Here is a 15,803-nt window from a genome sequence, read left to right as displayed (position 1 = left end):
AACTCTTTTAAAGCATCGATATGTGTAGCTGAAACATCGCGCATATATGCTGTATATGAACTCACATATCACATCGAAATACGCATGGGCTCAGAGATCAGACTCTACGCTCCCAACACAGGGCGGAGGTGTAACGACATCTCATTCCAGATAAAACTCCTCTCCCAGCCAATTAATACGACCTCAACTTTCTCCTCCACGCCTCCTCGTCCTCCTCGGCTCTCCGTCTCCTTATTTCCTGCAAGATTTCCTCCTCCGTCTTCACCGGACTCTCACAGCCTCTCAATCCAATGAACCGTCCAATCTTCCTCCTCTTCTCCTCCAGTGTCAGACCCTTGCCCCACGTCACCGGACACGGATATTGTGCACTGTAGTAAGACGGCGTGCGCTGATGGTAGAAATGGGCTAACTCGTCCAGCTGCTCCGAGGTCAGAAGCCAGAAGTTCAGGAGCGTACTTGGGAAAAAAGGATGGATTTCGCTCGTTGGGTAGCGCACCAGCGGTGCGAGGGGGAGTGCCATTTGGGAAATTTTGGCCTGGAGCTCTGGGTTGCGCCGGCTACGAAGGGAGAGCATGCTGGCTTTTTCGAACTTGTTGGTGCGCGATGTCATATTGGTTAGGGCTTGATGAGATGACGGTAGTTGAGTATCTTGGAGGTTCCTATATATGTCTCTATACGCGTTGGAAATACTTCTGGTTTTAACTGCCGGCAGCTTAAAGATGATTTAACAACAATGAAGAATGACAGAGAATGGAATATAGTGTTTCTTGATAATGCCAGGTAATGAGAGAACTTAAGGACCAGACCCTTTATGTATCAAAATTTGAAGTCATTGTGGATTTTGGATTTCCTTTGTATTCGGGGAAGTTCTTTGCTTTGTTTTTGTTTTGTTGGAGGCGTGAGGCTATCGTGAATTGAGATTCTATTTTCGTCCATAGACCTTTGTCTATCCGTGCCCGAAACCAAGTCTTTCAATGTCAGACTTCCTGGTGTTACCGCAGAATGGTTGGCACAAAGAAGAGGGCCAAAAACAAAGGCTTCTACGAGCTAGAATCGCTGAGAATTGCAAGTTCAAGGGCGAATTAGTAGATATATGACATGCCAATCGATAACACCATCAAAGGCCTTTCCATACTGATTTCGCAAGATGGTCCACCTTCTTCCTGCTTGGCTTAACCATGCCTAGCAGCTTCAGATCTGCAAGGCCTCTATAGAACAGCATCAATGCCGTTCTTTCATCATAACCTTCGCTCTCCTCGCCACCAACAATGCTGAAAAAGGCGGTCCAGATATCAGAGACATTAATGAGAGAGCCACTCTCAAGATACATCTGATACAGGATAGCTGTGGCAGGTTTCGACGATGAGAAGGCATCACCGGTATCTTTGCAGCCGGGTAGGTAATGGTAGGGGGCAGATAGGGACTGCTCAATTGCGAGCCTTGACCCGGGGGTGAAGACTTCTTTGTATGGTGATAAAGAATCGTAGAGCCAGACCTCATTGAGGAATAAATCCTGTGGGTGTTCGAATGTAAAGTACTCCTTTAGGAGGTTTGACATCCGGTCGATGAGAGCCGTATACTTTATATCTTGCTTCGAAAGTGTAGATTTCTCGTAGCTTAGTTGGACTTTTTGAGCAATCACGGTGGTTCGGAGCCCTTGGCTATGTATCGCGTATTGGCTCCGGACAGGTTTGCCTGTCTCCACAGCTTCCTCTACTAAGGAGGTGACTTCCCCTTGAATGTCAGTTATTTCTTTCAGGAACTCTGTTTCCTCGCCAAGCCAGCCTTCAAGATCTAGTTCGGGGCTTCCATTTTCTACTGCCTTTGTTATCCGTCCGATGAACGCGATCAGTGCATCAGGTGCCATTCGTTTGATTGAATCAAGGACGGCCCGGACAGTGTCCGAGTCACTCAGGCTACCCTTAAATGCCCTGACGTAGAGATCTATCTTCTCAACTGGCCCAGTCGCCGCACTCGACAGAACATGCATGGTTCTCAAAATGGTGATTACTCTTTGAGTAGCAGAGTCGAGGGCTTTCTCAACCTCTCTCAGGAGTACTTTATCATCCTCGAGTAACCCACGAGCAAGAGTTACCTCATGCTTTTCTACCGAGTTCTCAACCAACTTTATGAACGATGGTAGCATTCGAATTGCCTCTAGATGTTCAGATTGAAGAAGTTTAAGAAGTGACTTCGAATCTCGTTCGTTGTCACTAAGCACACTAAGAGGATTTGCATAGAAGTGACACATATATGCATACTGGAATTGTCAGCATATATTCATTGGTAATTCTACTCCAGGTTCTGACCTTCAGCGCAGAAATAAAAGCCTGTATACTTTGAACGTGATTGTGTTGTCTCTCTATGAGACTTGAGACGAGTGCGGGCCCTAATCGAAGAGGTGCTTCGGAGCCAGCAATCACCTTCAGGAAGACACTCTCAAAGACAGAACTCGTCTGTTCGACGTCAAACTGAGCGCCAAATAGACATTTAGTTGCTGCTCTTGGAAGCCTCTCGCGGAAGAGATCGATGGATGTAGCAATTCCGAATAACAGCACGAAAGGGATTCGATTCATCCAGGAGCTGGGAGTGTCAGAACGAGTCTGTGTTTTTGAAGTACATGAATCTCATACCTAAACAGAGCTATCAAATCACCTAGCAAGCCCGGATCAAATGCTTCACTGTCCTGGAATGCCACGATTGCTCTCTTGCTACCATGGAGTTTGACAAAACCATGAAGGATTTCCAAATCATAATTGAGAAGTTTCCGTCCCTACTTGATCAGTATATATTAATCTTTGGAAGAACATAGAAAGCCCTACATCTCTTTCAAAGAACCCTTCTCCTTCATCTTCATTCACCGCTCTCTGATTTGTGGCATCTCGAATTAGCTGCTTTAGTGCAGCCTTCAGATTCGCAGCGTCTCCCGAACGCAGAGTTACAACGGGTCCATTGACCTCTGTTTTAAGTCGCTCTGATAGCTGTTCGAAGAGAAGACCTTGGGAAGCAATGTTGGGTCCGGTCACAATGAAGCCAGTTGGCACTATTCCGCTGCCCCTGTTTTGATCTATCAGCCATTATGGCCCCTCCAAATAACTAATATTACATACTCTGTCGGTGCCACGTCTTGTACAAACGAGGTAACCTTTGTAAGGGTGTCTTCATTCGATTCACCAAGAATAGACTACGGCATTCTTCAGCAAATAGTTGTTCCAGGAGCTTTGAATTTCCTACCTGAATTCGTTCTTCTGTTTTGGCCCAGTGTCGTTTAAACAGCTCCTCTCGTAGGCCAACACATTCAGTATCTTCGAGACCGTTCAAGAGTCGCTCAAATCTGAAGGCTTGCGCATGTTTTGTCGGATCTGGAGCGGAAGTTCTGCCTACCCTCCTTCGCTTTGCCGGTCGTTCAGGCGCGCCTTCAATCGCAGAGGGAGTAAATATAAAGGCTGGCTGTAAAATGTGTCAGAATTACGAATGCCTTCTTCAGTTATATAACTTACCTGGTGATCACTGGCATCAAAGCCAGTGATGCTACTGGTTTCTCCATTGACCGACATCTGGGCTGGTTGACCGCGCGCGGATGGGTGAGGCTTGCGGGAGACGCGTTCGCGAATTTTTGAGTGGTCGAAAAAATTCAAGATCCAAAAAGTTCAGCCTTACTTTCGCAGCACATTAACATCAACACCTATGACGCCTCCCCAACCATTTATGACCTCTAGAATCCGTGGCTTCGTGTGCAGATCATGTTTATCACAGTTACGAAAACCACAGCGGCCACGAACACCATGGCTGGTACGAAATATTACGAGCGACGGGCCTTCGAGAACGGGAGGGCCCAAAGGCAAGAAGAATGCGGAACCCATTGTCAGATACTTTGATCAGACTCCCGATGGTGTTCGACAAGAAATGGAGGATGATCCTGAGACGCTAGCTATGCTAAAGCAGGTGGAGGACCGGATTCGAATGTTGGAGGGACGACAAGATGATGAGGATTTGGGAGAGGGACCCGATGATTACTTGGGAGAGGAATTTGATGATGATTTGGGAGAAGAACACTATGACCCAGCAGTCCTGATGGAACAAGCGATGAAAGGTTATGGTCTTCCAGACAACATAACGGCCGCCATGGAGGAGATGGAGGCTCAGATGGAGAATGCAGACAATTTAGAAAACATGTCAGAGGAGGAACGAAGAGAACTTCGAAATCGGATTTTAAACATAGGTACCGATGGTAAGTTGATGATATTTAGTTCAAGAGTCTCAAGAGTCGTCTACTAATGGTTTCATAGCTGTGCCTCCGTCTTCCCCTCGCACACCACCGCAATCTGTAGCAAATGCACCTGCCCCAGAAGCGTCGACAGTTGTTCCTCCTGGTTTGACGCCTCCAAATCTCTCTGAGTCCGTGGTCATAAATCCGGCAATGTATCCAGAAGAATATCGCCGGCGCATACTGGCATTAAACACTGCTCTGAGAGAAGCTTCCAAGAGAATACAGGAGGGGCAAAGGCTTGTGGCAGAGGTCCACAAGAAAGCATGGAGATCCTACCTGATGTGCCGAAAGGTCTTGGTGTCCCAGCCGACTGACGTCCCTCTCGGAGTTTGGACTACACTCTGGCACATTTTCGCAGACGACCAACCAATCAATCTCGATCGCATGGCACACATCAACTATCTTGGGAGGGATATGCTCCAGGTGGGCATCCCGCTACAAGGATCTCAGCAACTATTGTATATCGAAGCTTGCTTCCTGGAAGAGGACCGTGGCGTCGCTATTGGAATGTGGAACAAAGCAAAGCAATCCCTCAGCGATGACAAAAATGCTCTTCGAGACTACTGGAAACTTGGCATCCAAATGTTCTGTCGAAATGGTCAAGTTGAACATGCCCTACAGGCTGCTAGGGCCCTTTTCAATACCACAGACGAAGCGTCGGATTTTCGAATGTTAATACCTATTATTCAGGCCTATCTTGCTCGGGATACAGATGCTGGTAAACAGAGAGCATGGGCTCTGTACATTCGATTAAGGCTCATACTTGGGCCTGACATGAATATGGGGGATTATGATGCCATAACATCGATCTTCCTGACGGCTAATCAGCCAGATTTGGCACTGGGCGCTTTCAAAGATATGATGCTCACAGGGAAGAAATCTGCTGCGGAGCAAGACTCCACCGCTCTGTACCGAAAGGCCACAGGTATCAAAGGTGGACTAGATTTGGCCACGATTGATAATGGCGAACTCAACTGGCAGGATTCACGCACTCTTGCCACACTTCCGAATGAATTTAACAACAAATACTTCTTTGGTAAATGGATCAAAAAACTCATCGGAGAGGAGGAACTGGACGCTGCGAAAAAGGTTTTCGATCTTATGGTCGATCGTGGTATCTGTCCTGATGCCAAGCATATGAATGGCCTCATTGGAGCTTTGTACCGGACCGGGACAGTCAGGAACCAAACGCTAGCTGAAGACATGGCTTGGAAGATGATCGCTGCCAGAATACAGTTCGTTCAACAGCGTGATCTGCGAAATCAAATCCAACTAAAGGAACCTTTGCGAGCGGTAAAGGTAGCAGGAAAGGACGGCCAAAAGTCCCCTTTTCTCACCCCGAATGCAACGATCGAGACATTTTCGATCCTTATTCAACAGTATAGACGGCGGCAAAAGCAAGATCGGCTAGTTGATCTTTTTAGCACTCTGAAAAAGGCTCGGATTGCCCCGAATACATTCTTCATGAACCAGTTGATCATGGTAGATACCAAGTCTCACCAGACCCAGTGGGCTTGGGATACCTACCTCTCTCTTGTTCAGACACATGGAGTCCATCCTGACTTTGACACGTTCGAGTTTCTTTGGCACCTAATGAAGAAAACGACAGACCCAGTCTCCAGAGGTTCTCAGAGACCTTTCGCCACCTGCAGGACCCTGTTTGCCGAGATGGTAAAGAGGGCATCGGACTTGAATAAGAGAGAGCAAATGCCCCGGGAATTGTACGATGAGATTATTCTCTGCTTCAGCCTCGCGGAAGATCAAGTGGGAACCGCAATCGCTCTGCGAGCATTACAGCGGATTTTCAACATGTATCCTAGCGAGAGTACTGTCCGTACTGTTGTGCTCCAGCTTTCTCGTGTTCGACTTCGAAACGCGGCTGGTTCGCGACCGCGGCGACTCGATCTGAACAGAGCTACCAAGGACAGGATTGCTCAGGTTACCCAGGTTTTGGCGACCTTCAAGGACCAACGGGTGGAACAACTGTCGCGGCAGGGCATTGACTTTGAAAAATTGCAAGAAGAGGAAAAACTTGAGGAATCATTGATTCTGCTTTCAAATTTGCTTCAATATGTATATCAGGCGAAGGTGAAAGGCTTAGAAGCCCAGTTGGGCAGCATTACTGAGGTATCGAAAATTGCGGCAGAACAAATGGGTGTACCAGAGTGTTCTGGATGGATGGAGCACAGTGGCAGCCAAGAGTCACAGTAACTGTATTATAGCACAATACCCCCTTGTACAACATAGATAGATCTTTGGAGATGTAAATACACCTAGCGAATGAATAATTTTAGTATAGACGAAGATTCTAAAAACATCAACTGGGTATCATGAGTCTATAAACGCTAGTGATTCAAAAACATTAATACATCAATCATGATCTTCTTCTGTTAGACCCGGACACCCGTCCATCTCCTTGTCTGGATAAGTGTATTTGCACCAAAAGCAGTAATTGTACTCCTGCCTCAAATGCTCCACCAGCTTTTGCAATCGTTGTGCTGGGTCCAAGGCATTGAACTCATCTAGTTCAGGGTCTTCTTCTTCGAGATCTTCGACAACTGTGTATCGAGCTGCCTCTTTGCCCAAAGCTCTCTTGTCATCTGAATCTTCGTCCGGGTCATCGTAAGTGGGCAATCGCGACAGACTCTGCTGTAGATCATGCCGCATTCTTCGATCCCGCTCCTTTTCTTCCCTTCTTCGAATCAATCCTCGCCACAGAACATTGATCTGTTTCAGGGGTTTGACCGATATCTTGCGTTTTTTGGTACCATCTGTAGTTTCGTCAAGGTCTTCTCCAGCATCCAGTGCTGCCTGTTCTTCCCTCTCCCCATTCATGCGTTCCGCTACCCTCATGGCCGCACCTACCATACCTTCCAATCTGGCTTCCTCCCTCTCTCTTCGGACCCTTTCTCTATAATCTCCCTCCTCTGCTTTGACTCTCTTCGCCTCCTTCTCCACTTCCTCCCTAAACTTCCTCTTCTTCTCCGTATCCAATCCGATGCCACCCCTATCCTCCTTCATGTTTATACTGATCGGTTCTGTCCTGGCCCCGACGTTATCCTTACTTCCCAGTGCACTACCAGGCTTAAAGCCCATCTTCGCCATCATGGCTAGTCCCTTGTTCTTGGACGCATTTTCTGGGTCTGTAAGGAGAGAGGCCGAGAGTGCTGCCTCTCGAGCTGCTGCTTCATCTGCTGCGCGTTCTGCCTTTGATTTGACACGTCCTCGAGCTTCGGCTTCCCGTTCCTTGCGCAGACGTCGCTGGGTGTAAGTCTCCTTCTCTCTGGGCTTGCTGGGCTCCGCGATGACCATGTTCATGTAATCTTCTTCCTCCTCTTCCGCACCATTATTTGTAGGAGGATCTTGTGCAGCCATGGTTCCTGTGAAAACTCCCCCTTGCCGTGCTCACAAAATGGCTTTGGTAAGATGTTCTGGGTCTCTGGATCACGATTTAAAGTTTCTGGGGGTTCGGCAAAACCTGGACTAATTTGTGGGGACAAGGCTGGCGGGTCGTATGTAGTGAAATAGGAATTTTCAGGAAACAAACATGTCAAACTCCAGTGACGCGTAAGTTCTTCGTCACTGCCTGTGATCACAATCAGAGGCTAACAGATTTGGCAGAGTGGTTAGCGTGTCGTTCTTATATTCTTCGGGCAACCGATTAATATGATCTTTCCAAAGAAATGCGAAAGTCGTGGGTTCGACACCCACCTGGAGTATAATCCAACCTTTTTTTTTCTTGCGCCTTTTTTTTTTGGCACACAAAAAAACATTTTAGACGTCTATTTTACGCGCATTTGTGTATTGCTGTTTCACGTCGTGCTTTATCATCCTCTTGTACTCATTTTTGCGCCTCGGCTCTTTTTTTTCGTGGCCGAGTATGGCCTGCTAGAGTGTAATGAGGCATCGTTCTGTATCTACGTGACAGCAGACCAATAATGACTTCTGAAGAACATTCCATTTGTTCCATCCATCTTCTTACCTCCTTAACTACCTCGGTATCTAAGGTACCTTACCTTATGTAAGAAGGATTACTCCGTAGTTTGGAGATTGAGATCACCATGAGAAACCCTGAAATTCAGTGGATACCCACCTCATACTGTACAGATCCCACATATATACATGGAGCGAAGCAATCTTATTGGCAATATGCATCCTCTAGCACGCCGTTTCAAATCGTGCCTATATAATCTCCCTGAATCGACTTGATTCAGGTTCGATCTCTCAAACCTTCTCGCTGGACCCATTGTTCGACACGCCCCCCTCCTCTGTCACTACTCTCTCCCTTTCGGGTATAAATCCCATCCTGATGCTTTGCTCAATACGGACCTGTGGAGGATTTCTAAGGTCCCGAAGATTTCTCCAGCTAATATTCCTCGTTGCTTGTTTACTCACTGTCGTCAATGTAACTCTTTTCTGGCCTGAAATTCAATACAACTTCCCTTCGGAATGGTTGACCCAGAGCCCGAACCCAAACGAGCCGAAGTTGGCTTTTGCAACAATTTTATCATCGTACAATAAACGCATCTACACCGCAGATGAACCCGATGACTATTTCGTTAGCGTGCGCCTGCTCAACTACCAGATCCAACACGACAAAGTTACTCGTACCAAAAGGCAAATACCTTTCCTTGTCCTCGTCACACCAGACATCCTCCCATGGAAACGTCAACAGCTCGAGAAGGAGGGTGCTACTGTAGTGCCGGTCGACAAGATTGTGTCACATTCGATGAAGCCTGGGATTGATGCATGGGGCGATGCCATATCAAAACTAAAGGTTTTCGAACTCATCGGATACGACCGGATCCTGTTCCTGGACGCCGATACCTTTCTCCTCAAGTCACTCGACAGGGTATTTAAGGATAGAGCAGCAAAGCCTCAAAATACATTGGATCTGGCTCCTATCAACCCGGACGAAGCACCTCTTCCTGAAAGCTATCTCATCTCCACAAACTCTGAAGCCCAGCCCGCCGTCCAATCTGATCCACCCTTAGAACGGGAACAGCCCTCCTTTAATGCGGGGTTTTTTCTCCTGGCTCCATCAATCGAGATCTTCAACTACTATACCTCATTGTTGAACATGCCAGGGCTATTCAACGGCACGTATACTGCTCAGCATCTGTTGGATTATGCTCATAGGCCGGACGGCAACATGCCTTACAGCAGAATTTCCCGTGGATGGAATATTGACGGTCCAAAGATGAATGCTAAACCGCGTGTGGCAAGTATTCATGCGAAGCTTTGGAACGATGAGAATACGCTGGAGCCCAATCCTCCAGGGTTGCAGGATCTTTGGTACAAAAAGCGAACGGAGATGGAGAGATATTACTGGGCACGTCAGGATGCGCAGGCCCATCTCAGATGAAACTGCTCTTCATCAAGCTAGGATATTCCGGTCGGCTTCTGGGATCATTGTCACGTCTGAGGTCTCCAGTCTAGAGGCTCATTCCGATGTGAGGAGAGGCTGCAGTGCCAGCGTTTGAGGAAATACTAGGCTTCTTCCGTCGCTTGAATGGTTCACACGATATACTTCCCCGGCGGGAGTTATGGGAGACCATTTACGTGCAGGTGCATGCATGCGAACCAGACCTGGACAGGGTAGGAAAATGTTGCTACTGGATAGCAGTTTCCTGAGTGATGAGACTACGGGACTTACTACGTCTTGTCTGGAGAATGGATATGAGTGTTGGCTGAAGAGGGGCAAGCTGTAGGTCCGGTGTGATTTTCAGCTGGTCGTGGAGATATATCAGTTGTTGAGACTCCGGAAGTTTGCAAGAAGCTTCTGAGAGGGACTAGGCTGGGTTAGAATGCTGGGTGAAATGGGTTGCATTTAAGATGGGGCAAATGAAGACAATTCTGGTGAGGTTTCATCCTTTGGTCATGTGCAGAAACCTCGCATGCAGTCACTGGTTCATTCCAGGCGGAGACTTGCTCGGAATATAAAGTTCACGATAGAAGAATGGTAATGACCATAGGAAAAACTCGAATCAAATCTCAGACGTAAGATTGGAGAAGGTGCCATTGGTGAGGTGTGTAATGCGGGTGGGAGGAACAAGGCGTTTGCGACCCAAATCCTCGATCAAGTTCAATTTCCGAGTCTCTGAATTTTTGGATGAATATGAGATCAGCTTTGCTGTAAGGCCTTTCATATAGACTTTTGAACGTGTGGCCATTGCAGGTTCAGACCCGCGCCGGGAAGGAGGGGCAATAAGGGGGGCCGGGGGGGGGGATAAATATGTCACCGACTCTCCAGACTCAATGAAATAAAATATTAGATGCCGTTCTTTTCCCTTCTTCATTAAAGCCCTTTAAACATGCAATGCCATCCACAGGCGATAGCTCTCCTTGATTCAGAGAAGGGGAGAGAGAAGGGGGGGGGGGGCAGCCGTGAGCTTTTAATTCCTAACCAGCCAAAGTGAACACAAAAAGTGGTGTGTGGTATAGAGCACAATAGCAACAAATAGAATCCCTATAGATTACATACCTTATAAATCCATGAGACTACGTTCTAAGTATTATCAGATTTAACCAAGCTTTCAGCTAGAGAATTCGACAGCTATATAAATATAAGGTAATCCACGCGGAGGGGGAGGGGTCAGTCGTAGATAAGCCGGCGACAGAGCCTCCTCGCTAAGTGGTCTATCTATTCTAATAAGCAAACTTCGCCAACAAACACATCCGACCCTCGGTCGTCTAGTTGGTTTATGGCGTCCGGCTGTAATGTTTCAGTCTCACCGGAATGGTATGAATCTCCCACCTATTTCTCTCAGACATCTGCTAACAGATGTAACAGTCGCGCGTTCGACTCGCGCCTGAGGGACATCGCAAAATACTTTTTTGCTTTTTTCTTTTTCTTGAACCTGTTTTTGGGTTCTTCTTTTTTTCTTTGGCTGTGGCAGATTTTGGGCTAGCCTTTTGATCTTATTTTACATTCTGCCAACCAAACACCACCAACCCTCGGTCGTCTAGTTGGTTTATGGCGTCCGGCTGTAATTGTCACAGTCTCACCGGAATGGTATGTTCACACTTCATCCTCTAATTGCCCTCAGACATCTGCTAACAGATGCAACAGTCGCGCGTTCGACTCGCGCCTGAGGGACATCTCGATAATATCTTTTTTTGCACTTTTTCGGCATTCTAGAAATTCCTTTTTCTTTTTTTTGCCTTCTCCATTCTGTGGTTACCTTTTTAAGTTCTGCTAATCAAACACTTCCAACAACCACCCTCGGTCGTCTAGTTGGTTTATGGCGTCCGGCTGTAATGGTAACAGTCTCACCGGAATGGTACGAATCCTTTCACATCTATTGCTCTCAGACATCTGCTAACAGGTGAAATAGTCGCGCGTTCGACTCGCGCCTGAGGGACATTCAATAAACTTTTTGCATTTTTTTTGTGTTCTTCAATCATTTTTTTTTTGCCGATGCTCCTGTATATCTTTTTTTCCTCGGCTTTTTTGGCCCCCTTTTCAACCTTGACAAGGCAGAGAATTGCACAGCAGCAATGTTCAATACACATATTCCTCAATTCAACACCAAAAGAACGTCTCGATTGTCAACTCGATTCATTACTATATCAACATCACATTATGACTTTCCATCCCGATCCAATCGTACCTAGTCATCAATGCCGGCCCCTCCCCCCCAATATCAAAATCATTTAACGAGAATGGTATCATCGCTCCAGAGGAAAAATATCCGCGCAATGCCACCTGATTCCATGATACGAAAAGAAAAACAAATGGAAGATCTATCCAGTCATGGTACCTTGCCTCTCTAGAACGCATCTTCGAATGGACAGTCGATGCTATCGTGTCCCTCCCTCTCGCACACGCCACACCACTTGTCCATGTTGATGACCCCACTCTCCTTGCCGGCAACGGGTCCTGATTCCATGGGGTTGGGGATGATGCGGACAGGGGTTGTGGCGGGTGATTTCTTAGCGGGAGATAGAGGGGCTGGTTTGTAGTCATCGTGGGATGGTTTTGGTGAGAGGGTTTTCAGGCCTTCCTTCACAACGTCCTTGCCCGTTCGTTGAGGTGCCGAGACATTGGCATTGGCATTGCTATTGCCGTTCCCGTTGGCGTTCCCGTTCGGGGTGAACATATTCGTACAGGTCAGAATATCATGGCCAGATGTCTCACACAGCTCGCAGAAACTCTCATTGGCAGAAGAATAGGCGTCGCTCTCCTGCATCGTTTCCAACGTACCTCGTCTGTGGGTCTCAGGAGACCGAGCTTCGCGATCACGCCAGCTTACGACAGTGCCCTTTGAGTCTCGGATTGATGAGCGGTGGTCTTGGGTTACTGTTCCAACGCTACCGATTGTCATCGCGCTGGCACGTTGGTTAGGTGGGTTTTGGGTGCTTCCTCTCCGCACCAGTTCAAGCTCACGCTCAAGCTCGTCTTCCCGGTTAGCCTTCGCTTCGAGAGCAGCCCGAAGTTCCAGGACTTCCCGTTCAAGCTTCTCGCGAGCAAGTCGTTCATCTATAGAATCAACCCCGTTACTTTGTTGACGGTGCATGCCAGGTCTTGGTGTTGGCGGAGTCTTCTGAAGATCTGGGTTCGGGGATCCCACATCTGGCACAGCATCTCGGCTCAAGGAGTGGATTATGGCTTTCAGGCCTCGGATCTCGTCGTCTCTTTGTTCGACCTCCTTAGATGCTGATCCGGCTTCTCCATTAGCTCCACCATTCAGGGCAGCAGCAGCCTTCTCCCGTTCGCGACGTAGTTCTGAACGAGTGCGTTCGACCTCTCCTCGTAAGAATTCAACCTCGCCTCGAGCCTCGGCTTCTCCGCGTCTAGCATCTTCTAGGCCCTCTTCAAGCTCCTGCACAAGTTCTTCAAGCTGTTTCAGCTGTCGTGCAACACTATCCACATCTTCGTTTCGATCCTGCAACTCCCTAACCTCTTGCAGTAAATCTTCGACCCGCTTTTCGTATACGCGTTCCGTCTCCGTGCTCGCCAGCTCCAGTGTATCGATAGTGCTTCTAAAGTCTGCTCTATGTGCATCAAACTCCGCCGTCAACATGGCAATCTTCTCATTCTTCTCCCGAAGCAATGCACGTAATTGTGCCGCATCTTTGTCCTCCATGCTGTTTCTATTATGCCTACTACCAGAGTCTGAACCGCCCATTAATGCTTGCACCTCATTTAGACTGCTCTCCATCTCTGCCAGGCTCGATGCTTGTTCCCTGAGCTGTCTGTCACGCTCTTCTAACTGCCCTCGTAATCGATCAATCTCGTCGTCATTAGCTCGGGATGCGGGTCGCATTTTCGCATTGAAAGAAGAGACAGAGCCGAAGCTCCCGGTCGTGGTACGTGCTACTCCGACGGGTGTATTATCATCGTCACTGTAGTTGATAGGATTATTTCCCATGGCCGAAGCACTTCGGGGCATACTGTTTTTCATGCCATTTCTAGGAGTAAACCCTGGTTTCTTGCTTGGATCGCGAGAATCCTGGGTTCCTCTGACACTCTGTCCAAACTTATGAGGAGCGGGGCTCGCAAATCGAGGTGGAACTTTGCTTGCAGGCGTGCCTAATGAGGTCTTCCCTCCAATCTGTGGCTTTCGCAAGGGGGACTCTGGCCGCGGCAGAGACGGTCGTATTGTCTTGAATTGAGGACTTGGTGCTCTTCCCGGTCCAAGCGACTGACTAAACTTTGGGAGTGATGGGGTTGGTGGTGTAAAAGAAGTCGATCCCTGTCCGGCGACTCTGACACTGCTTCTAGCAGAGGGAGTTGTAGGCGTGAGGGGGAATGAGCCTTCCTGTGAGGATGGGGTTCCTCGTCTTACAGCCCTGGCGATGGGAAGAAAGATACCCATGCCGGGAACGGACGTTGTAAAGTAGGAGATCCTATGGGTTGTCAATAACGCTAGATGTGAATATCGCCGTTTGTATGTCTTACCCATCAACATCACCACTGTTCTTGCCCCTGCTAGCAAACTCCTCGTCGAGCTCCACGCCTGCGAACACGCCCTTCTTGCCCTGGACGTTTCCAATAAACTTGACGATGCCATGCATGTTGCCGGGCACGTCGACCAGGTCCCCAATCTCGAGGTCGTCGACATCGCCGGGTGAGGGGGTGAAGGGCGGCATTCTTCCAATGGTGGGTGAGTCCTGTGATTCCTCGTCCAACACCGTACTCAGACCGTATCCTTCACTAGCATCGGGTATCGTGGCCAAGGAACCGGATGTGAGCGCGTTCAGGGACGATTTCCGCGAGAGTCCGTTCAGTCGTGAGCCGGTTGACTGCAGCGCGCTGTAAGAGGCGCTGAGGTTGGGGGTCGAAGCTGTATGTATGCCGTGTGCTAACGAAGGTCGTGGTCGTGCTAGGGATCTTCGGGGTGTGAAGTTCGAAGACATAAGGTTGGTGTGGGCGTTGCCGCGTTGCCTCTTTCTTGGTGGGTTTTAATAATAAATAATGGTCCCGGCAGTCCCAGCAGACCCTGCCTAGCGGGCCGCAATAGTTATGTCGGTATATGTACTGCAAAGCTATGTCTGCTGCTCAGACCGCAGATGGATTTGGAATCAAGAAGCTTGAGAACAGCAGAGAATATCGCGATCGAACGAATTGCCAGAGTATGGAGAGTGGGAGAGGGAGGAAGGATTGGGCGTTGTTGAGGTACATAAACTCCCGCCGTCTGATCAACAACAAAGCACGCTTTCACCGCAGTTCAGGTTGTTCAGGCCCAATCGGAGAATAGTCTAAAGGAACGGTTTTACAGCCTCCTCTTCTACAACAGCTACCTTTCCTTTCTGTGCGGGAAGGCCGAGGGATGGGCCAGGCCATTGGTTCTTGATTTATCTATTCTCCCGTAGGGCCCGAGATCTGGCTGTTCTGGAAGAAGCTCGTCAGCTTGTCGTGGGATTCCATGATATCATGACTTTGATAGCCTCCTCATTCTGACTCGCGCGCGGCCTGCATGCACTGCGTGGCCGTCACCGCTCTAGCAGTGCAACACTGCAATGCCTGAGTGCGAGAACCCGCGTTCCCGTTCGTCTGATTCTCTGTGATAGGGGGTTAAAGAAGTTGGATAGAGCAATGATAGCATGGGGCCAGAACACGTTGCGCAACGGGGATCTACAGCATTGCACGAGTACTAACCTTACTACACTTGACTAAGGTACCTTACCTATACTCATGTCAAGAAAGTGAGGCTCTCGCATTGTCGGGGTAGGAATTGTCGTTCAATATCTACAACTATGTGCAGAAGATTGCTTTGGTGAGGAACCAAGCATCGTCCACATTTGCTACCCCCACCTTCATATTTCTTCTTGAATCATGTTCTCGAGAAATGACTGCACTTTCGAGAAGTCTCGGGAGCGACCCTCTGAGAAAGCATGTGAATAAAAACCAAGTGGTACATTCGCAACCCAGAGGTATACCGTTATTCTTTTAGGCCAAAGTCACATATCACATACGTCGGTCATTGTTTACCGCATACTGTGGTCAGGAGGTCGATGCGAGAAGCTGAAAGAATCCATGGGACTCTCATTCTGGAGGTATCTCAAAGCTCCCAGAGCTAGGACAATA

The 15,803-nt window shown here is 48.3% G+C and overlaps 6 protein-coding genes across 6 annotated transcripts; 2 read left to right on the top strand and 4 right to left on the bottom strand.

Moving 5' to 3' along the window:
* Positions 1 to 71: 71 nt before the first annotated feature.
* M430DRAFT_32379 (hypothetical protein) lies at positions 72 to 748 on the bottom strand. The gene has a single exon (XM_024866157.1). The coding sequence runs from the start codon at positions 608 to 610 to the stop codon at positions 173 to 175; it is 438 nt and encodes a 145-aa protein (XP_024725313.1). The 5' UTR covers positions 611 to 748; the 3' UTR covers positions 72 to 172.
* A 369-nt stretch (positions 749 to 1,117) lies between these two features.
* Positions 1,118 to 3,557, bottom strand: M430DRAFT_15049 (hypothetical protein; the record flags this gene model as incomplete). The annotated part of the gene is made up of 7 exons (XM_024863174.1): positions 1,118 to 2,260; positions 2,310 to 2,583; positions 2,634 to 2,773; positions 2,823 to 3,057; positions 3,111 to 3,184; positions 3,235 to 3,450; positions 3,501 to 3,557. 7 exons carry the CDS (start codon positions 3,555 to 3,557, stop codon positions 1,118 to 1,120), a joined length of 2,139 nt encoding a protein of 712 aa, XP_024725312.1.
* A 130-nt stretch (positions 3,558 to 3,687) lies between these two features.
* Positions 3,688 to 6,481, top strand: M430DRAFT_24192 (hypothetical protein; the record flags this gene model as incomplete). Its single annotated transcript, XM_024865027.1, has 2 exons — positions 3,688 to 4,231; positions 4,290 to 6,481. The coding sequence occupies 2 exons, from the start codon at positions 3,688 to 3,690 to the stop codon at positions 6,479 to 6,481; spliced, it is 2,736 nt and encodes a 911-aa protein (XP_024725311.1).
* M430DRAFT_32376 (hypothetical protein) lies at positions 6,263 to 7,702 on the bottom strand. The gene has a single exon (XM_024866156.1). The coding sequence runs from the start codon at positions 7,643 to 7,645 to the stop codon at positions 6,641 to 6,643; it is 1,005 nt and encodes a 334-aa protein (XP_024725310.1). The 5' UTR covers positions 7,646 to 7,702; the 3' UTR covers positions 6,263 to 6,640.
* Positions 7,703 to 8,753: 1,051 nt separating this feature from the next.
* M430DRAFT_70851 (glycosyltransferase family 8 protein) lies at positions 8,754 to 9,527 on the top strand (the record flags this gene model as incomplete). Its single annotated transcript, XM_024869503.1, has 1 exon — positions 8,754 to 9,527. A coding segment is annotated over one exon (774 nt), but the record flags the coding sequence as incomplete, so codon positions are not given.
* Positions 9,528 to 12,042: 2,515 nt separating this feature from the next.
* Positions 12,043 to 14,632, bottom strand: M430DRAFT_24189 (hypothetical protein; the record flags this gene model as incomplete). The annotated part of the gene is made up of 2 exons (XM_024865026.1): positions 12,043 to 14,122; positions 14,175 to 14,632. 2 exons carry the CDS (start codon positions 14,630 to 14,632, stop codon positions 12,043 to 12,045), a joined length of 2,538 nt encoding a protein of 845 aa, XP_024725308.1.
* Positions 14,633 to 15,803: the final 1,171 nt, after the last annotated feature.

The sequence above is a fragment of the Amorphotheca resinae genome (genome assembly GCF_003019875.1).
Source record: "Amorphotheca resinae ATCC 22711 unplaced genomic scaffold M430scaffold_1, whole genome shotgun sequence".
NCBI classification, from domain to species: domain Eukaryota; kingdom Fungi; phylum Ascomycota; class Leotiomycetes; order Helotiales; family Amorphothecaceae; genus Amorphotheca; species Amorphotheca resinae.
The sequence above is the reverse complement of the archived record's forward strand: the minus strand, read 5'-3'. Positions and strand labels throughout refer to the sequence as shown.

Bases quoted from the DNA above. Each gene is read 5' to 3' on its own strand.
- M430DRAFT_32379 (XM_024866157.1), bottom strand. From the start codon at position 610: ATGACATCGCGCACCAACAAGTTCGAAAAAGCCAGCATGCTCTCCCTT.
- M430DRAFT_32376 (XM_024866156.1), bottom strand. From the start codon at position 7,645: ATGGCTGCACAAGATCCTCCTACAAATAATGGTGCGGAAGAGGAGGAA.